Below are 22,917 nucleotides of genomic sequence, written 5' to 3' on the forward strand. Positions count from 1 at the left end.
CACATCCTTTTGCTCACATTTAATTTTTATTTTGATTTTTTTTAATGCTGCACAAGACAATATTTATTTCATTTATTTCATTTATTTCTTTTATTTCATTTATTTCTTTTATTTCATTATTTCTGTTCGCTGCTGTTATTTTATTTACTGAAAGAGAGAGGGAACTTTTGTGGCCTTTGTTTTTTTTTTTCTTTTTCTCTGTAGGCCGCCTTAAGCTTTCTAAATTTGGAATATTTAAGCAAGCTGAAGGGAAGAGGGGGTTTCGCAAAATCACTTGGGGGGAAAAGGAAAGGCTGCATTGTTAATCATGCCCTATGGTGGGTGATCAACTGCGTGTACAATTACGTTTCACTCTTAATTGTGCTTAAGGCTTGACTTAAATTTGGGTGTTCCCTTCTTAGAGCAGCTCGTACTGACGAAGGTGCATGCGCTGAATGATGTCACGGCAGTCGTTGAACACACGGCGGATGTTCTCGGTGTCCACGGCGCAAGTGAAGTGGGGATAGCAGTAGTGACGCCCGTCTCCACTGGCAGTGCTGATTCTCTGTGGCACAAACACAAGACGACACAGTCAGACCACACCGTCCCCCCCGTCGCCCGCGGGGCACCTACCACAGACTATCGACCGGCTACCGAGGTTCCGCTAAAGTTCACACCGGTCCTTGGTGAAACAAAAGGGAACTGGAGAGGTCAGTCCCCACATTTAAGTCAGTCAATTCACACCGCTGAGAAAAAGAACAAGAGAGAACCAGAGAAGGGTCTCTACTCACCAGAAATTCGTCGCGGATGAAGTACTTGGCCCGGGTCACGCGTGGGTCCTCTCCGGGCTCGGGAGTAGCTACGAAGAACAGAAAAATCGGGGTAAGGTCATTCAGCGAGCAGAGCCAGAGAGCTGGCATCACCAGGGCCCCTTCATTTCTCCATAGGCAAACAGGCAGAAAGAAGCTTCTCTTGCTTCCCTACAAGCTCCCTTAGAGTCTGGGGGCGGGAACGCGGAGAGGCTTCCTTTCTTCTAGAGGTTGTTCATTGAGGGGACTCTTAAACTCCACTGGCATGAAAACCCTCCGGGAACGGACACGTCCGGCATATTCGGGAGCACACAGGCCCCGTGAACCCGAGAAGGGCCCGGCCCTCGGCAGGAGGTCGTACGTACCATCCTCGGGAGTAGTGTAGCGAGCAAATTCTGGAAAGTAGTCCTCAATTTTCGATTTTCCAGCGAGGACTTTCTCAGCGAGCAGGTCTTGCTTGTTGAGGAACAGGATCACAGAGATGGTGCGCAGCCATCTGGCAGAGAGAGAGTGCAGGTTTAAGGTCCGGGAAAAGGACGCACTAAGGGGTTGACGCGCTTGCACGGGGCCTGGAGATCGGGGACAGGACCCCGGGGTGAGAGAACTGGGAGAAGCCGGGGGGGGGGGGGGGGCACCACACACCTGTTGTTCCAGATGCTCTTGAAGAGGTTCAGAGCCTCCTGCAGGCGGTTGGTCTGATTGTCCTCCCGAATGACCATGTTGTAGCTGCTGCTGGCCACCACGAAGATAATGGCAGTCACATCTGCGGCCCAAGAAAGCAGAAGCAGTGTGGGTTAGAGGCGACAATGACCTTTAACAGTCAAGAGAGCGGAGTGTCCCCAGAGCAGAGCTCCTCGCGGCCTGCGTACCGTTGAAGCACTGGATCCACTTGCGGCGCTCGTCACGCTGGCCACCCACGTCGAACATGCTGCGGGAGACAGAGGACACCCGGTCACCCCACAGGGCTGACACCGTCCCGCCACTCTGCTGCTGGCGGGGCCGAAGGAAAACGCGTCCGTTCTGAGAAGGGGATCGCTCACTTACTGGAAGTTGACTTTGTCCACCTGGAACTTGGTCTCAAAGATTCCAGAAGTCAGGACGCGGCAGCGAAGCAGATCCTAAAAACGAAACCCGGGTCAGTGGATCTCACCGAATCCAACTGGAATATTAACAACCGCCCACTGGGCGCAGAGATCCCGACGAGCTTGGAAAGGGGGCTCCCAGTCCTCTGATTCTGAGAACTCTGCGTACCTGGTCACTGGGCACGTAGTCAGCCTGCTTGATGACATCGATCTTGTCCAGGAAGCTGGGAGGAAAAGACAGACACACCGGGGTGTTCCAAGAGCTCAAGCCGCATTTGCCCGCAATTCCCGCCTCGCTGTACAGTTAGTTGAGCTCAGTGGAAACGACGGTGTCGTAGTTAGGCGCAGGAAGTCAGTGGGGGCTTCGTCGTTCACGCTTAGGCCTCGATGCCTATGAGGGGTTAGCGCGGGCAGCGTTTAAGGTCAACCTATCTGGCTGGTAGATCTAGGGACCGGGAAAATGGACTCTCGCTGGGCGGGGTGGGGGGCGGGGGGCGGGCCCAGCCTACAGGGAGAGCACGGGACGAGCGCAGGGCTGGCTCTGGTCTCAGTTCCGCGCCCGGCCACCGGCAGAGGGCCCGAAATCAGGCCTATCTGAGCTCGTGCCGTTGATAAGGACTAAAAATTTAAAATTTTCAAGTTATCTGGCCTTGACTAAAATGACAAGTAATTCAAAAACTGTATGCTGCCCCACTGCATTCCACTTTTTTTGGGTAAAGAGTAAAATGGCACACTTAAAAGCAGCAAGGATTTTCCCCTCCAGGGACTCATGAAAATGAGATTGTTTGAATTACTCAGAATGGGTATCCCTTCCTCCTACTTTTTAAGAATCTCGCTTATTAAAAGAGAACAAAGGAGGCGGACACAAAGGGCCCCTTTCTGCCCTAACCACACCGAACAGGAAATAAGCACACAGTGCCCTTCCGTTCTGTTGGGTCCATGAAATACAACACTCCAGATAGGGGACTTTGCGTTTTTCAGAAACCTCACAGCCATCCAGGTTATGGATCTTCCCATGGCAAGGCTCCTGCACAGAAGAGGGGCTCAGAGCCCCAGAGCCCATCATGCACGCTAAGGAGGCTCTCCGTGAGGAGCAGGCAGTGGCCATAACTTTCTTCCCAAAGCAAGGATGGTCCTGCCCGTGTTGCTTCACTGGGCACACCATTAGGAAAACTAACTCTGGAAAGATTGGGGTCATTTAATTAATATGGAAAATTAAGTTTAAAACCAGGGGGTTATTTTTGGGGGGGAGGGGGAGAGGGAAGGGGGCTTGGAATTTGTTTTAAAAGTGGGGTAATCAGAAAAGAAAATCCCCGAGAGAGAAAAATCTACTTAACAAAATTCTGTAAGTTTTTTTCCCCCCTTCCTTTTTACCACTTTAGAGTTAGTCTGGCTTAGAGGATATACTAACTTGCCCAATCAGTCCTACATTAGAGCACCAGTCCAGAAATAGCTCCCCAGCCGCCCTGGCCTCCAGCACGTTGCCATGGCAACAGAACCACAGTTCTATAAATAGATCATCAGCACCAAATCTTGTGAGAGAGACATCTGGAGCCGGGCCAGCCAAACCCCAGCTCAACAAATAAAAATAGGCAGCTTAAGAAATAGTCAAGGTACCCGTATGGCAACCTGAACATAAAGGCAGTTCAACCAGAAACATGCTGGTCAGTGTGCACAGAGGGCTGTTCCAATCATCCCGCCAGGGAAGACATTTTAAAAGTTTTAAGCCATGTTCATTCCACAACCCCCCCCCACCCCCCCACCAGTTTCCTTAAAACTTTCCATAAACGGTGCAAATGTTGCCATTTTCTGATAAACTTGCAGGAGCAGTTTAACGTTGCTTTAAAAGAAAACTTTGCAATGGTGTGAAATAAAAACAAAACAAAAAAAATGCCGGCTAAATGACTGTTAATGAAACTGTCACGCCCTGCCCCTTCCAGAACACTGAAAGCTGGGAGGGTTAAACCCTCCTAATGTTGTACCTGTACTTCTGACTTGGATCCAAAATACAAAACGCAAACAATTCCAGGATTTCCATTTGTTTTGAGTTACTATAATTAGCACTTCCAGCTTTCAGTTCAAACTTTTGAGAAAATCAGGGACTTTGTTGAAGAAGTGGTAGGGGGTTGGGGTCACAGGGACTGGCCAAGATGGACTGTTTTTCTGTCCTTGAGAAAATACACAGATTTGCCTGCATACCCAGCCATGAAATAGCCCTCTATGTGACAAGTGGAAATAATCCACTGTGCACTTCCTATGGGAAGGCGGGACCAGGGAAAGATAAATTGATAGGTTTCACAGACCCTACCAAATGTCTCTGTGATTTGCAGATAACAGGATTCTAGGGAACTTGCTGTTTGTTTGCTGCTACCTCTTCCTGCCTCCTATTTATTCAACTGGTATTCACAATAAATTCCTCAGTAATGCAATTTCAGCTTCTGGTGAGCCAGCCTGGAACCCTGGTCCTGAGTACTTAGTATTTTCTACATAACAGCAAAGCCATTTCTGAGTTTCAGCTACCTATAGAAGAAAGGTTGAAACCCCACAAATGTCTTTTGCCTCCCCCACCCCCCACCTGCCCGGTCACAAGACACTCCAGCTTCCGAATATTTTAACTGCGACCCCTCAGCATGTTTGTGCAACAGCAGCCAACAAGCAATGTTAAGCATTTTTTTACGCCTCTGACCATCACGTATTCGCTATCTAACATGTACAGGATGAGGGAGGTGGTAAGCTATTTAAAAGGCAACTTTCCAGGTATGTATTATCATGTCCACTGGAAGGGGGGACAGAGAAGCACCCCCCCCCCCCATAGGGGGAAGCATCCTTGAATCGAAGCCCAGTGTGGATGGATAAGGGTAGGACATGGAATTCAACACAAAACCTAACTCGACTAACTGTAGTCACTTACCTGATGGCAGAAATAGCAAGGCAACCGCTAGCTACCGAGGAGGGGGGAGGTATGTTTTTGTCCTCACCATTTCCCTAGGTTTTTAAATTATAGCAATAAAATACAGCATTTTTACGTTATTCAAAGTACGAGAGCTGCCCGCTCTTTCTAAAAGCTTGGAGGTCAATCCAATTAATTACCTCAAGCTAATTAATTCCGAGCGTCACCTCTTTGCAAGTAATTATCATTTTGCTCTAAAAGGCACTAATTGTTTATATAAAATAATGTCGCTGCACTAAAAAAGTGTAATTAAGGGCTTTATAGAACAAATGACTCCAACTAGAACTTTCTAAGTGCAGGTGAGAATGACTGGCTGGCCTCTGTGAACGCAACTCTTCCGCAAAGAACTTGACCAGCGGGAGTAGAGGCTTCTAGCACTTTCTCAAGGCGCGCCCGTCCCGTGTGCGGAGGCAGGAGAGAGGTTACTCACTACTGGGCGCAGTCAATCAGCTGGTACTCGTTGGAGCGCTCATAGCAGGCACGCACTCCTTCGTCCTCCCACAGAGCCTTGGCGTGCTCATAGAACTCCTGAGACACACGAGAGAGAGCACCGATGAGCTTATGCCCAGGCCGTCACCGCGCCGCCCCCCTAACCCCCACACCACGGTCCACGGTGTGACCAGCACGGGGTGGGATTCCCAGTTGAGAGCCAAGTTAACGACTTCATGCTCAAAAGGATTTTCACTCAATTTGCGAAACGTAATTAAAAGCCAGAGTAATTAATTCCTGCTGTCTCTTCTTGTGAATTACGGGTCTTGGGTAGTTCTCCTAGGTGTGGGTTTTTTTTTTGGGGGGGGCGGGGGTGGTGGTGCGGGACATAGTCACCTACCGAATAATTTTGCTTCTTTACACAATTGCTTATATGGGAAAGATATACATTAATCTGCATTAGGAGAATATGCCAAGAAATGATTCAGTGTTGTGAAAACAAGATATTTCATTTGTAAGATGTGCTTGGGATGAAGTTCCCTTCCAGGAAAATTTGAATTTTACCAAAAAAGTAATATGGTTGGGAACCACTGGCAAATGTGGCCCTGTCAGTGCCTGTCCTTTGGGAAGGGTCCTAATGGGAACAAAGGAGCAAATAAACTGTGTCGTTTTAAATTGCAATCGGTTATGATTCACGTGTCATTTGAACGCATTTTTAATTCTATGGGGGCAGTCTTCCCTTCCAAGGCAAGAGAGGGTTTTTCTTCAGTGTGAATTCAGCCAAGAGAAGGATTAAAAGTAGGTAGGGGACACAAAGTTCAGATGTCGGCACGACTGATAAAAGGTTGCTGTTCTGGTGCATTTTCAGTAGGCTGCCATTTTCCCCTCTATTAGAAACATGCATTACGTATGTTGTTCTTACTGCTGGAGTTTTCTTCAAACACGCTATTTAAAAAAAAATTTCACCTAGCCATACTTATTAATACTGCTTCCCTGCTAGCGTAAGTTTGCAGCCAAGCCCATTTAAAATACACAAACACAAATTCCCAGGAAAGCCTGACAAAAGGCAACAATAACTCATTGTTCTAACTGTAGACAAGTCTTTTCCTTCTGGGCCTTATAAACTGGTGCATCTTCCCATCTTGTTTCCCGTCCCCCTCTTATAAACTACTCTTCCCCTACAGAGGGGTCAAAACGTATGTTTGGGTATGGCTCCTTCTGTGTTCCCTAAAAATAGTTCTTTATGGAACAGAGAACCTTTGTAAACAGGGTCCTGCACATCAACCAGGATGGGCAGAAGAAACTCTCCCAAGTTATAATTTAGGTGAAAGTCCTTTCTTTTCTTTTTTTCAAAGGAAAAAAAAAAAAAAAAAAAGAAAAGAAAAAGGTTTCATCTGCCCCAAGGCAAGCAGATTTTAGAGAAAAAGAAAAAGAAAAAAAAAAAAAACCTTAATAAAGGTCAAATAGTAAACTGTTTAAAAGGAGAATGTCTTCCATTTATAAAACCCAGGGCTCACACTTCACTTCTGCATTCCTTGGTATCTTTGGATACTTTCATTTAACTGGACAATTAGCATTTGTGTGCCATATTTAACATACAGTTTTGTTTGTCACAAGACGTGTACGAGGGAATAATTCAGGCTGCCACAGCTCACGACGTTTTCCTTTATAAAAACCTACAATCTAACGTCGTGAGAATGAAGTGTGATGCTTACTTGTGGAGGGGGGGGGGGAAGATTTACAAGGGGCGACAGAATTCCACTCACCCATCTTGAGCAAAGCCCTAATGATGATTAGGATTTTGAGCCCTCACGGAATTCACTTGTTTGTAAGAATCAGCGTCACAGAAATGTGTTCGGCCCGAACTGTGGCTCTGACACAGGTGTGCCGATTTGCGACGCACAGGTGACCGGTCACCAGAGCTCATCACCCTGTGCCGCCCACTGTACAGGGGAGGGGGCAAAGGAATGATTCAAGAGCTTAGCTTACGGGAGGGAAATCAAAGTCGGGCACGTTCATCACGCTCAGAATGTAGTCCACTCTGAACTGGTTCTCGGGGTTGGCCAGCTCCACGGGGGGGACCAGGTTGCTCATGGCGGCCACGATGGTCTGAAAATGATTTAGCAAAGCAGTCAGGGGGACAGCACTGTCTGAAAGGGGAGCTAAGAGAAGAACGAGACAAAGGACCCAAACACATACTTCGATGGCCTCTTTCAGGTTGTTTTTGATGTCCTGCACTTTGGTTGCCTTCTCACTACAGTGGGATTGAAAAGAAAAAGAAGTCATATTGCATCACATTGGCAAACGGCGCCTCTTTAGTCAAGATATTCCAACTAAAAGCATAGTATTCTGTTCTTGAAAGACCTGCGGATTCAGATCTGTACAGATTGGAGGTTCCTGAATAAAGGTGGTTTCAAATTATAACCTCCCAAATGTGTCCCGAGGACACGCCCGATTGGGGCAGATTAGCAGATTGGCATCGAGATAGGAATCAAGGCTACTGTACCAGAAGTCAGACCTGGTTCATGGACTATTTCAGATGTGGTTCCAGTTTTTTTGTTTTTTTTTTTTGAAGCCCCCATTGCACACCAACACTTCCTAAAAGGCTCCTCCTGGCCCTTATCAACATCCCTGTGTGTGCGTGCGTGCGTGCGTGCGTGTGTTTGTGTTGGGGGGGAAGAGGGTGATGTCCATCACATACTAGGGAGGAGAAAAAGTTTCATGGTTCTTCTTGGGGCTTACTTGGTCACTGGCTTAGTATACAGAGAACCAGTGAATGCAGATGGTGAGATTACAGATTCTGAGGCTTTGAGGCCATTTTTATTAAGTCATCATGTCAGTCAGCCAGCAACGACATTCCTAGGTGATAATATACATTGGTCCCTCAATGTAAATAGGGATAAAATGAGATTCTGCCCCCCAGAAGTCTGTGGTCTGGGACTCGTGTGCTGGGGTGGGGGGGTTGGAGGTTAGAGGTTTAGTGGCCTTTTAATTATGACCCGAATGTAAGTCATATAGGACATGGTGATCTTTATTCAGGGTCACTGGGACCATAAGTAAAGGTCACACCCTTTGGCTTCTGGGGTCCCCTGGAGGAATGTTTACACCCAGTTACATCAACTCAAGTGCTGTAGGGGTCTTCCGGCAACTGTCCTTCATTGGAGACACGACCAAAGAACATTCTAGAGTTTGTGTCTTCAGGGGATAAAAAGGACCTCTTGCTCGGAGTATAAATCTTAATACACCCATTGCCTCAACCTTGTGGTGCTGGGTGGGGAGCGTGGAACCAATATTCAGGACATACGTATGGTGTACTGAGCCCCGGGACAAGACAGCACGGTCACGGGGAGGTTAAGGTGCTCCCCCCTCCCAGAGGAAACTGAGGCTGAAAAGTGCGCCACAGAGGCAGGAGGAGAGGGGACGGGGCTCACTTTTCCTTGCTGTGTATAATTTTTAAAGAAAATGTCAAAATTCCTCATTTTTGACGCTTTCACTTGGTTGATTTCACCAGGAGTCCCGGCATGGAGGTAGAGATTAAACCCGTGGCCCCTCAGGAGCAGAACGCGACAGTGTGTTAGTGTAGGGAAGACGCGGAGGGGGAGTGGCAGCAACCGCAGCCTGGCAGCGTGGTTAGGAGTGCGGAGTGGAGGAGAGAGCTCTCGAAGGGGGAGGGGGGCGGCCGTGTGCTCGCCTGCCAACAGCTCTGCCCCCGCCTCCGAAGATCCCGCTCGTGACTTTTTTCAAGGAGCTGTAATAGCTAGCATTAAGTATTTCATTCTTACCAAAATACAGATCTGCCTATTGATCTGAGGGGTGGGTCCACACTTCCTGATTTCATTTCCCCCCGTCTCCCAGGCAGGGTCAGCCCGCTTTCTGTTAAACTGGCTTTGGAGCAACTGCTTTTAACGTCAGACTAAAAAGCTGGTTTACAGGTGTTCTTATCAGTGGGGGAGGCTGGGGGTAAAAGACCGTACCAGGAACCCCCTCACGGCCACTTACAAGTGCTGGGAGTCAGGAGAATTTGAGGAACAGGCAGGACAGCAAGAGGGGTCCTGCAGAGCAGGAGCGTGGCATCCCCGCCCCGATGGCAAGGGTGCCCCTGGCCCCCAGACTCCTGCTTACTGCTGCCACCCTCCATGGAAAGGGACGGGAGCCCTGAGCCCTGTGGGACCTTTCTGCTCGTGTGTGCGCACCCCTGAAGCTCATTTCTGAAATCAGGAACCATGTCCAGACTCGGTGCTAGAGTCTGAGTCGGTTACGTAGACGTCAGAAACGTTGAAAGGATGCGTGTTTGCCCCTAATGTTCGCACACAGGCCCAGGTTTACCTAGAACCCCACAGGACAAATCCCATTCATTAAAAATGGGCTCCATTTCCATGGTAATGAGAGCCATTACGTCACCCTAGCTTTCAAGGTCCCACAGTGGTTAAAATTAGAGATGTCCGGGTATTAACTACCCAGATGTACATGGAGCAAGAGGAGAGTACTTCCAGAAAGGAGGTTCTTTCATTCAGTTTGATATTTTGGTCTAAGTAGTAGTATGATAATTGGAAAACTTCCAGTCTTAAATACGGATATTTTGAGAACGTGTTCAGTATTCATCTACGTATGTGAATAGGTGTGGGAGTAGATCAAGTATAAAACAGCTAAAAGAGAAATCTAAAATCTAATTCGGGTGTGTAATACTAAAACATAAAATTCTTCCATTGAAGCAATTACTATGTAGATGGAGACATTATCCTGGGGCTGGCAGGTTTATCATTTTTACTATCGCTTAATGAATTTAACGTTGATGGTGAAATTCAGAGAGAATTCCTCAGATGTCTCTAAACTACTTAACAAAGCCAAGTTATGTATCAACCGCTACAGTTTTGATCTGATGGACTCAAACACTGGGTGGGGCTGGAAATGCTTTGGGGACGTGGCCCCCTCCCTCCCCCAGTAGGTCCATGAAGCCTGTCGCCTGGGGTTTTATTTTAAAAGTCCCTTCCCTCCCCCCCCCCCCTCAGCTAACCAAGTGGTGGGGGAAGGCTATGCTATATTAAGTTTCTTTTGGTCCTACACCTTTCTCTTTGTGCATTTGTGGGAAAGGACAGACAAAAGAAGAAAGAAAGACAGAAGACAGACGCAGGATACAGGGATTGCTGAAACATGCAGAGAATTTTTATTTATCACGTATGTTAATACTTCTATTTACTTGCAGAACAGAGTCACAGATAGAAGTGCAGGCAGGTGTTAGTAGGGTTCAGGGGTCTAGCACAGCATCTAGTACAGAGTCGGGGGGTCAATATGGGCTTGTCATAGTTCTCAGATGCCAACTTTTGGTACAGTAAACTGTCAATTAGTCACTTTTATGTAGATGCCTTTTTTTGATTGCTGTTACACTACATTTGTGCCAATTAAGGATTTCATTCCATTTTTTTTTTGTGGTTTTGTGGGTTTTTGTGCTTTTTTTTTTTGTTCTTGTTTTGTTTTGTTTTCAGTTATTTTTAGAGGTTAGGTGGTAGGGCCCCATCCCCCTCCCCCCCACAACAGAATAGTATTCTTATTAGAGGTTCCTAAGACCAGGCAATTCCAGCATGCAAAGTGGGATAGCATAGCCGGGAAGAGGAGAAACTGTAGCCACCATCTAGGGATAATACATTCTAAAAGAAACAGATGAACAGACATGTGTAAGTCACTTTGTCCACCCCGGTATCCTTTGCCCCGCCCCACCCCCGGCCACAGAAGCTATTTCTTTGAGATGCCCTAGGCTGGGTCAGTCGGCTCTGCGTGTTCTCATGAGAAATAGCTGAGCTGCGATGGCTACCTGGCATGCGTGTGCATGTCGGCGTGTGATGGGCAGCGGGGATGTAGGAAGTGAAGAAAAACAAAACTGATAATGAATGGGGAAAAAAAAAATAAAAAGCGGATGCCATCGTGAATTACCTATCCACTGGCTAACGCAAAGTGCCTCTGGTTAACATACATTTAAGAAGTTTTAAAAGATCAGAGGTTTTTCGAGACCATTCTTAACAATGACCTCCTCAAGGTGCCGAGGTGTTTTTTCCCCCCTCCCCAAATTATAGACGGTGCAGCACCATGTATCTTAAGAGGAAAAAGATATTTTCTTCCTCTCCGAAAAGTCTGAAATTTTAACATCAGACCAAGCAGCGGGTGGATGGAATTTAGTCTAGTTTTAAAAACGAGTAGCCAATTCAAATGGAGAGCTGGGGGGTGGGGTGGGTGGAGAAACAAATCATATGGAAAAGCATCAATACTCGAAATCTTAAACTGATCGTCTAAAGCTGAAATCGGTTAACTTTCCCCCACCTGGATGTAATTACATTTAAAGGATGGCCAGGAAAAAAAAAAAATTATGTTTTGCACTGCACTTGCTCCGAAATGTGAAGAGTTTATGTGTCATGTGCAAACATGTATACCAAGATGGCTGATGGCCCTGAGATGAGTTTTGTTTTCTCCCCGGGGCTCTGCCCTCAGTTTCCCAGGATGATCTTCATGTTTGTTTGTTTGTTACAAAGTTGTTGTGGTTTTGAATGTGCCTACCCATCGCTGTTGCTCCTGGCAGCCTGCGGGTCCTCTTCGCCGCCCCTTTTAAAGAGAGATTGAAAGCTCACCTAATCTGCAAGGCACCGCAATTTCCCAAAAACCCCACACAGCCTCTCTACATTCCTAAACAAACGGTCACCATCCTCCCGTTAATTCTTAGCCGCCTTTCTGGCTAAGTTGCAATGTCCACTGAGACTGCAGGCCGTGGAGGAAAGAACACCACACCTCTGCCGCAGGATTAGCCGAGCCCTCTGGAGACTCTCCGGTAGGGTATACAGAAGGGACGGATAATTATTTTCTTGTGCTTTCACTAAATGTACATGCATCAGGGAGATAAAGCAGTGATTTATCTCACAATTCTTTGGAGAACAGAGCCGCGCATGAGGCTCCTGGATTCTCCCAGATCTCAATCTTTCACCGTGTTGTATCTGAACACACAAAGGCAGAGATACGGGTGATTTTTGCCCATGATTTCCTGGTGCAGTATTAATTTCCTCCCTTCTTGAGGTCAGGGAAACTACCTAGGAAATGTTTTTATTTATATAGACTCGTTCCTGATAACTGTCATCAATTAAAACTATGTCTGAACTGTGAGACAGCAAAAAACAAAAAAACAAAAAACAAAAAAAAAGAAAAAAAGAAAAAAAAATTAAAAGAACAAAACTCACTACACCTCCAAAAACCAAACAAAACCCAACAAAACAAAACAAAACCCAATCTTCCTAAGTGGTAGGAATTTCTCCTTGAAGGTAGGAAGGGCAGGACGGCTAAGCGTTCTACAGAGTTTTTTAATTGATTAGCTTATTAGCTCAACCAGTGTTAATGGCACTCCTTCCCCCCGCCCCCCCCCACCCCTGCCCTGGCACTAAATGTAAGGAAGAGTTAGCTTTGAGTTAGGAAAATCCGCACTTGACCTCTGTATTTCTGAAGGTCAGATTAATAGTACACCTTACTCTCAAAATGTAACCAGCACGGCAGTCTGCGGATAGTTAAGGCAAATCTCATAGCTTAGCCCAGCCCTAACAAAGCGCACATTTACGGGAGCGAGGAGGAGAAGGCCCCTGCACCACGCAGAACACCCTTTAGTGGATGGATGTCACCATTTCATAGGGAATTCCTAGTGAAGAAGGAAACCGCTTTTGTTGCAATACCGCAGTGAGGAAAAAGAAAAAAGGAGGCTCAGTTGAAGGAGATAAAAATAAGGTTTCTAGACTCACACGAAGAATTCCCCTGTATGTCACTTCCACGGGCTAAATTTAACGTCCTCAGAGATTACCTATGGCTTCCTCTACAAGGCAGGCAAACTGGGAATGTCGCTTCCTCTTTTTAAAAAGAAAATAGAAAAGAGAAGTTCTGGTTTAAATGCCTCATGTGCATTACAGACTGGCTCGCTAAGGGAGGAGAATCCTTGCTCTAAAAATTAAAAAAACCGTAGGGCAGTCTGTAGAGTAATAAAACCTTAAGTAAATTATTGCAAGGATGTCCTATCTTCTACTGGACTCGAGCTAAGGTAAACAGTGGCTGCTGCATCCTTTTAAAAATGCTAGCCATGTCCAGTTTTAATCAAAATATTTATCTAGAGGGTACATGGTCAAATCATTTTTGCTTAACTAGCCTCATGAAGAAGCACTCCCCGGCAAGATGCAAGGGAAATAATTATGCAAGGTTTTTCTTTAAATTACAAATTCACATAGCTAAAAAGTCGGTTTCTGGCTTTTTGTTTATCAACCGATGGCAATCTCTGGAAAGAGGGCTTTATTGAAGGGTGTGTCAGGAATTAAGAGCTGCGAGCGAGCTATTCAATTAACCGCCTGTATATCCATATTGATAACGAGCCATTCATAAAACTGGTAAAACAGCCCATCCTTCTGAATTCGAGGTTCAAGGATAAAGAGCATCCTAAACGAAACCGTCCATTTGTATGTGTGACATCAGCCTTAGCCCCGATTATGTGACCTAAGAAATTCTAGAATGTTCCATAAAGAGCTGCCTTCAGGCGCAGTCCTTGTACCTCTGAAAGGTGAGAAAATTCATCTTTGTTTGCCTGGTGCTTGGTGCATAGTAGGTGTCAGTAACTGCCTCTTTATTGGTCTGTTTTGGGGGCTTTTGGCTTGTAACTGAATTAAACTATGCGACCTTGACTCAATGCCCCCCCCCCTCCCCCATGACACCAAACTGAGACAAGTTTTCAACTGAATCCAGGTTTAAGAAAGGGAATGGGATTGCTAACCAGCTAGTAATTGTAAACTAGTGTCTTCAGGTGTTTGTAAGGTTAACCGCTGTCATCCAGTGAGAACAGAGGCGGGCAGATTTAGCTCCTTCTGTTTCACATGGGAAGGGCCCATCTGGGGTCCGGGCAGAAAAAGCAAATTCTGAGTGTATTGAACGCTCCCCTCTGTTTGCATGTTTTTCATGGCAAGCGTGACCCCCCATTTCTTACATCCCTAGTACACGCACTCTCTCTTCATCTTTATTCTCACTGTGGTATTGTCACATTGTCCTGTACCAAGATGCCTCGAAGGACTTTTCAAAGGCAAAAATGCCCCTTGACCCAGCCGGAAGTACCTAACTCCCAGTCTCCATCTTCTTTCTCTAGGCAAGACTACTGATTTTTAGAAAGGGAAACAATGATTTGCCCATAATGTTAATTTCCGGGGGGGGGGGGGGAGGACGGTGAGGGAATGAGGAATTATTAACAAGGGCTGTCTCCTTCAACTTTGTTTTCATGTGAGAATATTACTGAAAAAATGTCCTCCCTAATAGTTTAATACATCCCGCAATGGCGCATTGCGCTGAAATCTGCTGGGGGGGGGGGGGCGCTTCTCTGCAGTGGTCAGGTTGCCTGAAAAGGGGGGTGGTCACAGCAGGTGTCAGCTATGTCAGAGACCCACTGCACCAAAATTTGGGCAGGTCTGCAGCAGACCTGTCATGGGGCCAGCCAGGTGCTCTCTCCCTGGTGGGTGGGGGGGGGGGGATAGTTTTACAACACTGGTGCTTTATTATTACTTTATTTATTGCTGCACCAAAGAGTCTAAGGGGGGGGGGGGGAATCTCCAAAGAGCTCTTCCCTGGATTTTCTCCTATGTAGGCTGAAAAAATTAAGTGAAAATTGGCTGCCCAGCCCCCAAAATCTACCTAAACTTCCTAAAGGTTAGTATAAAACGTGTTAATCTCATTGTGCCCCAGCACAGAGTTGACACTTACTCTCCATTAAACCCATTAACATGCAGAATCCTCATTTGCTTCACAATGGTGCTTTTACCAGATTCTCCAGCACCTAGAAAATGAAAGTAAGTCTCAGGTTATGAGGGAGGCATTTTACACACTTTGGGCAGGGAAGAGGGCTGCCGCGTTTTCCACAGAAGCAGCACGCAAAAAAACAAACAACACAACAACAACAGGAAACACAAAAACACCAAACAAACAAAACAACAGACTTGCAATCTTCCTTGACATTTCGACGCAGAGAAAACGAAGTAACGTGTCCAACTCTGTGTCTACCTAGAGTGTTTTCACCATCACAGTAACAAGAATTAAAGGGCTTGCTGTTTTCAGGGTTTTGTTTTCTTTTGGTTGTTTTCAAATTTGTGGGGTGGGAAAGCAAGGGGGGGGCCAAGACAGGATGACGCAATTTTGTCATTTGAGGGGGTGGGGGGGAGAAACTTGGAAGTCAAAACTGAAACTGAATAGCATTCACTGGTGAAACATACACATACATGTAGATAGCCACAGAATTCCCGGTTTGTCAGAGGTTTCACGGTTAAAACACCCAGGATTCACAAACAATGCCCAGACACCGCTGTCTTCAGCTCACGGACTGACGCAGCATTTCCCTCCCGCAAATTTTCACAATTCAGCTTCTTTAATGGACAGCTTTTCTCCCCTCGGGCTACTCAGAAATCAACCCCAACCCGCAATTTTCCATTTATCCTCCTTTTCCGCAAAGGGTATCTTCCTAAAGATAAATTCTCTTCGGATACAACCACCATGTTGCGGGGGGTGGGGGTGGGGGGGTGGAAAATGGAAGACCATCCAGTTTATGTCATCTTCTCGAAAAATACATTTTGGTATCAAATATAGTGCTTGAAAACGACCACATTCGCATGCAGCAACAACTATGAAAAGTACTGTTAAAAGGACATGACTTTAATCATGAGGGAGCCACTGGATTTTCAGATTCCTCGAGCCCTTCTCAACTAAACAGTAAAAAGGAGCACATGCCTCCATTTTAAATCACCTTTCATTTGTAAACATATATTTTATGGAAAAAGCACAGTTCCACCCAGCAAGGAGGAGGATTGCTATTTTTTTCATTCTTTTTTTTTTTTGCAAACGTATACTCTCTTGAACAAGTACTGTGTATGTGAAAAATTTTTGGCCCTCCTCCCACACAAATCTGTTTGTTTTTTTTTTTTTTTACCCCCCCCCTTTTTCAGTTTTAATTTTATTAATTGTTTTTGTTTTACTGCCCAGAGGGCAAAGCATTCCTCCTTCTCTTGCTTTGTCACAAGGCTGTAATCAATATCTATAAAAGTTAAAATTAGTTTCCACAGAAACATTGATTTCAAAGCAAACGCTCTATCTTAATGAGCCCAAGTCTAATAAATTAAAATATTAAAGGCACTATTAAGAGATTCCGTGCAGAGAATACAAGGCATTAATCAGAACCTCCAAATTCTTCTGTCAGAAGTGTTAAAATGTGCACCACGTCTCTCTTACAGGCACAGATTTGTGCCTCAGTTTCCACATTTATGTCATTAAGATGCATTTTGGGCATCATGAGGTTTCCTCTTGGGGGGTGCTTATTAGTTTGGTTGCAGACCCCCCCCCCCCTGCCAGAGGCTATCAATCAATCATGGTAATATGTAGCCATATAGACTAGGACACCTGGGGTAAATGAGCCCACAGGGATGTAAAAGGTGTATTCAGAGTAACAGTCTCAAATTAAGTGGAGACTGTGTTCACAGAGCAAAGGTGTTAGAAATTTAAGGCACTGTTAAGTGTCACACTTGTTTCTAATTAGTATTCAGGTAACAAGATGGCATTCCCAGGAAAAGATTCTAGACTTTTCCAAGCCGATACTTTGAAATCAAGTTATATGCATATTAATATTCACATAGCATAATTCTACGTTCAGAAGCTGTAGGCAAGACTTCAACATATGTATCATTTAATTATTGACATTGCAAATGCATAGAACACCAGACTTGTTTCCACTTAATTAATAATTTTCTGCTTTATATAAATCTGGACCCAGGAGAACAAAGAGGTGACCCATCCAGAAACAGCAAACCAAGCACCACCACAAAGGAAAAAATCGGCCTTTTACGTTTTTATTCTTTATAGTCAAACTGTTTTGAAGTGCGACCATGAACTAGGGTTTAACCTCGCAAATTCACAAATTAACTCAGATAGCCAAATTACTAAGGAAGTGGAAAACTTCCATGCTAATTAATGTTTGTGTCATTCTTGTGGTCATTTCAACAATTTCTTTTGTGCTTATGTTTCACTTTGCCTCCCCCCACCCCCATCAGCACCTTTAAGAAAAAAGGAGAGGCCATGTCCTTATAGTTAACAACCCCCACCTCCCCGCCTTTTTTTTTTTTTTTTTTTTTTTGGCCAAAGAGGAAAAACCGCAATCAAGAGAAAACCCAAAACCAAACAACCAAATGTCACTTGACAAACAACTAATTAACGTCTGCCCATCTCCTTCCACCTGGAAAAAAAGTCTTCTCCTTAAAGCGCTCTCAATGCCCCCTCCCACCTTGAGAAGGACAAAAAACCAAAACAAACACAAAAAAACAAACAAAAAAAACCCCACGCCATTTGCAGACCAAGAAGCCATTTACAGACAAATGTCATTTTCCAGTTCTGATTTATGAATGTCTTTTTTTTTCTTTTTCACAAAGCACTCTCAATGTGGCCAACCAACAGGAAAATGTGTGTGTGCGCGTGTGTTAATGGTGTGTGTGTGTGTGTGTGTGTGTGTGTGTGTGTGTGTGTGTGGTGGGGGGGGGGGCGGGAGGGGGCTGTGCTACAATTAATTCTTTGCTTTTCAAAAAGCCTGCATGTCTGGAAGGGGAAAAAAAGGTCATACTGTAAAAATGACGTGTCATTTGGTTTCACTGGGCACTTAGCGTACTAACTCCATTTTTTTTTTCTTTTTTTTTTTTTTTTTTTTGGTCTCATTTTATTTGATTCTCCTTCTCTTCCTTCCACGGCCGGCCCCGGCCCGGGACACGTCTGCTCCGCGCACACAGTGTGTCCTGCCCGAAACGCACCGAGTCGCGCCCAGCGGCCGCCGCGCTCCCTCCTCCCCGCCCCCCCCCCCACTCCGGCGCCACGACTCGCCCGCGCCCCCTCCCCCTCACTGCACCACCTTTACCACTCCGATCCCTTCCGAGGGGCTGATGTCACCCGCCCCCCCCACTCTCCTCGGCCACTTCCCTCGCCACAGCCTCCCCTCGGCGAGGTCCCCTCCGCCACCGCGGCGGCCCCCCCCCCACGTCACCCCCTCCTCTCTGGCCCCTCTTTTCTTCTCCCTCTCCCAACAAATCACACACCCCACGGAGGCGGGTCCCCCTCCCTCTGCCCGCCACCCCATTTCCTGTCCCCGAAACCCTCTTTTTGTCGCAGTCTCCCGAGCCCTGTGGGGCTCCCCCTCCCCCTCCGCAACATGCACCCAAACCCCCGGCGTCGTGTAGGCCTCGCGGAAAACAGAGAGAGGAAAAAGAGCAAGGGGGAGGGCGAGAGAGAGAGAAACAGAGACGGAGAACGGGCGGGCCGGGGGAGGGGGCCCCGCGCCCGCGCCGCCGCGGCCCCCCGCCCCATTTTGAGCCCCCCCGCCCCCCCCGCCCGGCCGAATCTGCGCCCCGGGGTCCCCCTTCCGGCCTCGCCCCCCAGAGACAGAGCCCGCGAGCGGGCGGCGGGCTCGGGAGCGCGCGCCCGGGGCGGGGGGCGGGCTCGGCGCGCGCGGCCTGCGGGGCGCCCCGAGGGGCCCCCGGGCCGGGCCGGGGCCGGCGCCCCCCGCCCCGCCCTTACCCAGCAGCAGCAGGCGGTGCGTGGCCCGGTAGACCTGCTTGTCCTTCTGCAGCTGTTTCTCGATCTTTTTGTTGGCCTCGCGCTGCGCCTTCTCCTCGTTGCGCTGGTCCTCGGTCTTACTGTTTCCGAGGCAGCCCATGGCGGCGGCGGCGGCGGGGCGCGGGGCGCGGCCGGGCTGCTGCGGCGGCGGCGGCGGCGGCGGGGCCGGGCGCGGGCGGCCTCACGCGGGGCCGGGAGGGCCGGGGCAGCGCCGGGCGGGCGGGCCGGGCGCGGGCTCGGCTCCTCGGGGAGGAGCGCGCGGGGCGGACTACGGGGCGCGGGCCGCGGAGCGCGCGGGGAGGGTGGTGGCGGTCGGACCGAGGGGAGCGCGTCGCTCCCCGCCCCTCGAGCCGAGGCCGAGGGGGCTGATGGCCGCCGCCGGGCCGAGGCGGACCAGAGCAGGAGCTGCGGGAGCTGCTGCCGCCGCTGCCGCCGCCGCCGCTCTTATTGCCTCGGCCCGGGCCCGCCGCCGCCCCGACCCAAAGCTTTGCAGCGGGCGGGGGGAGGCGGGGGGAGGAGGAGGAGGCGGCGGCGGCGAGGGGGGTGGAAGGAGGAGGAGGAGGAGGAGGAGGAGGGATGAGGAGCAGCCGCGGCAGCGGCCGCGGCGGCGGGGAGGGCGGGAGCTGGCGGAGGGAGGCGTCCCCCCCCCCCCACTCCCCGGGTGCCCGGGAAGGGGGGTCCCTCCGCCCGCGCCCGGCCCGGGACGGGCCGGCCCGGGGAGCCGCCCCCCCTGCCCCCCTCCCTGGCTCGGGCCCCGGGAGGGCCCGGCCACGGGAAAGGGGGGGGGGAGAGGGGGCGGCCCCGAGCCAGTGACGACCCCTCGCACGACGCCAACGCTCCACCCCCCGGGCCGCGTAGCCCTTGCGGCCCCCAAGGCCGAGCCCCCCCCCCCTCCTCCCGCGGGCGCCGCCGAGGGGCCGGGGTGGGCGGAAGGGGAGGGAGCGCCAGCCCGAGCCCGGACTTCGGAAAATTTTCGAAAAGAGAGAGAGAGAGAGACACAGAGAGAACCAGAGAGCAGGGAGTGTGGAAAAAGCGAGGCGAGCACGAACCAAAGGACAGAGCAACCGAAAAGGAAAATGTGTCCAAACACACACACAAATACTGAATAAAAATCCACACGACACAGCGATGGTGGTTTCTGGTGGGGGCGGCGGTGGCGGGGGGCGGGGGGCGGGGGTCTGACTAGATGAGCCGCTCGTCGCGCCCCCGGCGCCGGGCGCCACTGCCCGGGCCGAAGGCGCCGCTGGCCCCCGAGCGCCCGCGGCCTCTGCGCTTGGCGCGGCCGCCCAAGTAGGAGAAGAAGGCGCAGCCCAGGAACACTCGGAAGCAGCAGGTCGCGCCGAACACGAAGCCGCAGCCGCGGCCCTGCTCCGTGCGCTTCTGCAGCAGGAAGTTGAGCACCCACGAGGGGCTGCGCACCGAGAAGACCAGGAAGACCACGAGCGGCAGGTGGGCGCTCAGCGCGCCGGCCTTCAGCGGCCCGGGCCGCCACACGACGCCCCCCACGCGCGGCGCCGTGTAGTAGGCGTCGTCCTCGTCGCCCGAGTCCGTGTCCCACGCGGCCCAGGCCCTACTCGTGCCCCCGCCGCCGGCGCCCTCGCCGACCCCGCCGGCGCCCTCCGCGGCGCCCTCGTCGGCGGCGGCGGCGGCGGCAGCGGCGGCGGCCTCCGGGCCTCGGGCCTCCTCCCGGGCTTCTTCGGGCGCCGTCTTCTTCTTCTTCTTCTTCTGCATCTTCTCCAGCTTCTTCCTCTCCTTCTCCTTCTTCTTCTCCTCTTTTCTTCGCTGCTCCAGCAGCTTCTTCTCCATCTTCCTGCGCTCCTTTTCGGTCAGGAACTTCTCGGGGGGCGCCTCCCGCGCCGCGCTCTTCGGGGTCCTCTCGGAGTCCCCGCTCTTCCGCGGCGCGAGCGGCTCTCTCGGCTCGGCCAGCGCCGCAGCCGCCGCCGCAGCTTCGGCAGCCACCTCGGCCGCAGCCGCCGCCGTCTTCTTCTCGCTCTCCGCCGCTCGGGCTTTGATCTTCATGGCCATCTTCAGCATGGTGGCTCGGCCACCTCGGGGTGCCGGGCTCGCGCCTGGCCCGGGCGCCCTGCTTGCCCCCGGCCTCGGCCTGGCCGGACCCCGTGCGCCCCGTGTCGGGGGGGAGTCGGCTGCGATCCCCGCCGCTGCGCTGCCCCCGGGGCCGCGGAGCGCGGCTGGCCCGGGCTTCGGGCTGCTGGGCTGGCTGCCTAAGAGTTAGCGCCAAAAAGGATGAGCAAACGAAAAAAAGGGGTGAGAACAAACCAAAAAGCACCCAACAACAGCGAGAAACCAAAAAGCACCGAGAAATGTCAAACAACTCAAAAAAGAAAAGTGCAGAGGCGCGATGGCACGAGTTTGCTGTTACCCTCAGGCGCTCCTCGGTTTGGCTCTTGGGCACGCCAATGGAGAGGAGAAAAGAGAAAAGAGAGAATTGGGGGGTGCCCGGCAGGCGCGGGGCAGGGCGGCGGCGCCGGGGCGCCCCTGCCCCGTCCCGGCCCCGGCGGCTCTTGCCCCGCGCCGGGCGACTCGCACTTCCGCGGGAGGCCACGGTGCACCCGGACTTACATGTGAGTGAGATGCACTCACACGCAAGGCAGTGCCTGCCTGCCTGCCTGCCTGCCGGCCGGCCGCCCGCCGCCGCCCCGCGCCGGGACAGGGGTTCGCTCCAGCCGGCGCCGCAGCCCCGAGCCGGAGAGCCGGAGAGCCGGCGAGCGAGCGGGCGAGCGAGCGAGCGAGCGGGCGGGCGAGTGCCGCGCCGGGCCAGCCACCTGACGCAGCCCGCTCCGCGGTGCCGACGCGACTGAGTGTCCCCGCCGAAGACCGGCGCTCCTAACCAGCCCGATGACGCCCCAGCCTCTTCAGAGGACGGACCCACAGCGGCGGCCCCTATAAAGCGAAGGGGAAGCCGAAAAATCGGCCCGCCGGGGACGCGCCCAAACGGGCCGCCGCGCACCCAGGGGGTGCGGGCCACCGTGCGGGTGGTGCGGGTGTGGGCGGGGGGCGCGGGGGGCGCGGCGGCGCAGGGCGCGGGGCCGCCCAAGGCGGTGGGCGCCGGACCCCGCCTCCCAGACCTGCCTCCCAATTTTCGGTGAGTGGTGTAGCCCTGGGCGGCGTACAAAGTGTGCGACGGCGGCGCTTACCCCTGTTGCGCGCCTCCTTACCTCCAGTTTCCCGGTTAGCGCGCGCGGGGACCGCCACCCCACCCCTCCCTTCCCCGGCGGCGCGTGCCCGTGGAGCTAGGTGTCGGCAAGACTAATTAATCGCGACGCCTGGAAAGGGTTTCGCTCTTGCGGTGAGAGGCGCTGTGCGAGCGCAAAGCCAGCCCTACCGCCAAGGAGCAGGAGGCGGGCGGCGCGCCGGCGACGAGCGCGCGAGAGCCTGAGCGGCGGTGGCGGGAGGCCGCAGAGTTGGTGCGCGGCGGCGGCGTCCTCCCAGGCCGGAGGGGTGGAGGGCCGAGGGGTGTCCTGGAGGCCCGCGGCCCGGCCCGGGCACTGCGGGGGAGCCCCTGCAACAGACGGAGAAGTAGTTTATTGACCACGAATTTGTTGGAAAACTCTCAAGTGTCCCCACCCCAGGACGTGGTAGGAGCGCACTGGGGTTCAGGGCAGCGACGCTAAAGTTCCTCAGAGCCGTCGCTCACTTTTCCTGGGACCCTGGATGAGTCACTTGCTGCCACACGGGTGTCTGCTTGGGTACAGTTCATTCTTTCATTCATTCATTCATCCATTCAACAGGTGGTCGGGCCATGTGGCCCACCTGGCGCCCAGGTGATAAGGCTAATAAGACTCGGCGACTGCCTTGGGTGCGTGGCCGGCCTACCTGCCAGGAAACCCAGACGGGCAAAGTGGTCATGAAACTGTCTCCCTTACTTTTGGCCTTATCTGACTTTCTCAACAGTCAGGAAAGCGTGGGGTGGCTAGGGAAAAAGGAAGGAAGGAAGCCCACCTGTAAACGGAAACACGCTTACCATACCTAGGGGTACCGGGAGGGGTGGGGGCTGTGGATCCTTCCAGAGGCCTTGAGT

General features: G+C 51.2%; 3 protein-coding genes across 6 annotated transcripts in view; all 3 read right to left on the minus strand.

The window, feature by feature from the left end:
- Window positions 1-138: 138 nt before the first annotated feature.
- On the minus strand, window positions 139-19,049 carry LOC122467218 (guanine nucleotide-binding protein G(s) subunit alpha). Of its 4 annotated transcripts, none has more exons than XM_043553572.1 (13): window positions 18,840-19,049; window positions 15,003-15,075; window positions 11,796-11,840; window positions 7,449-7,503; window positions 7,239-7,358; window positions 5,251-5,348; window positions 2,040-2,094; window positions 1,833-1,906; window positions 1,658-1,716; window positions 1,431-1,551; window positions 1,154-1,284; window positions 771-838; window positions 139-544 (listed from the first exon to the last, which is right to left on the minus strand). In XM_043553572.1, the coding sequence occupies exons 1-13, from the start codon at window positions 18,976-18,978 to the stop codon at window positions 398-400; spliced, it is 1,185 nt and encodes a 394-aa protein (XP_043409507.1). In that variant the 5' UTR covers window positions 18,979-19,049; the 3' UTR covers window positions 139-397. The 4 variants fall into 4 exon arrangements, with proteins under 4 accessions (XP_043409507.1, XP_043409506.1, XP_043409509.1 ...); XM_043553571.1 differs by having other exon boundaries at window positions 7,449-7,506; window positions 18,840-19,032; XM_043553574.1 differs by lacking the exon at window positions 11,796-11,840.
- The window catches only part of LOC122467217 (protein ALEX-like), a gene marked incomplete at its 5' end in the record, with an annotated part of 47,800 nt that continues 32,350 nt past the window's right edge, over window positions 7,468-22,917 (minus strand). The window contains 2 exons of the mRNA XM_043553569.1: window positions 7,468-7,506; window positions 15,003-15,075. The remainder of the gene's footprint in view (window positions 7,507-15,002; window positions 15,076-22,917) is intronic.
- Window positions 15,021-22,917, minus strand: part of LOC122467219 (neuroendocrine secretory protein 55) — a 53,763-nt gene continuing 45,866 nt past the window's right edge. Inside the window, exon 2 of the mRNA XM_043553575.1 lies at window positions 15,021-15,075. The gene's annotated coding sequence lies outside the window, so the exon portion shown is untranslated. The remainder of the gene's footprint in view (window positions 15,076-22,917) is intronic.

The sequence above is a fragment of the Prionailurus bengalensis genome, chromosome A3, assembly GCF_016509475.1.
Source record: "Prionailurus bengalensis isolate Pbe53 chromosome A3, Fcat_Pben_1.1_paternal_pri, whole genome shotgun sequence".
Classification (NCBI taxonomy): domain Eukaryota; kingdom Metazoa; phylum Chordata; class Mammalia; order Carnivora; family Felidae; genus Prionailurus; species Prionailurus bengalensis.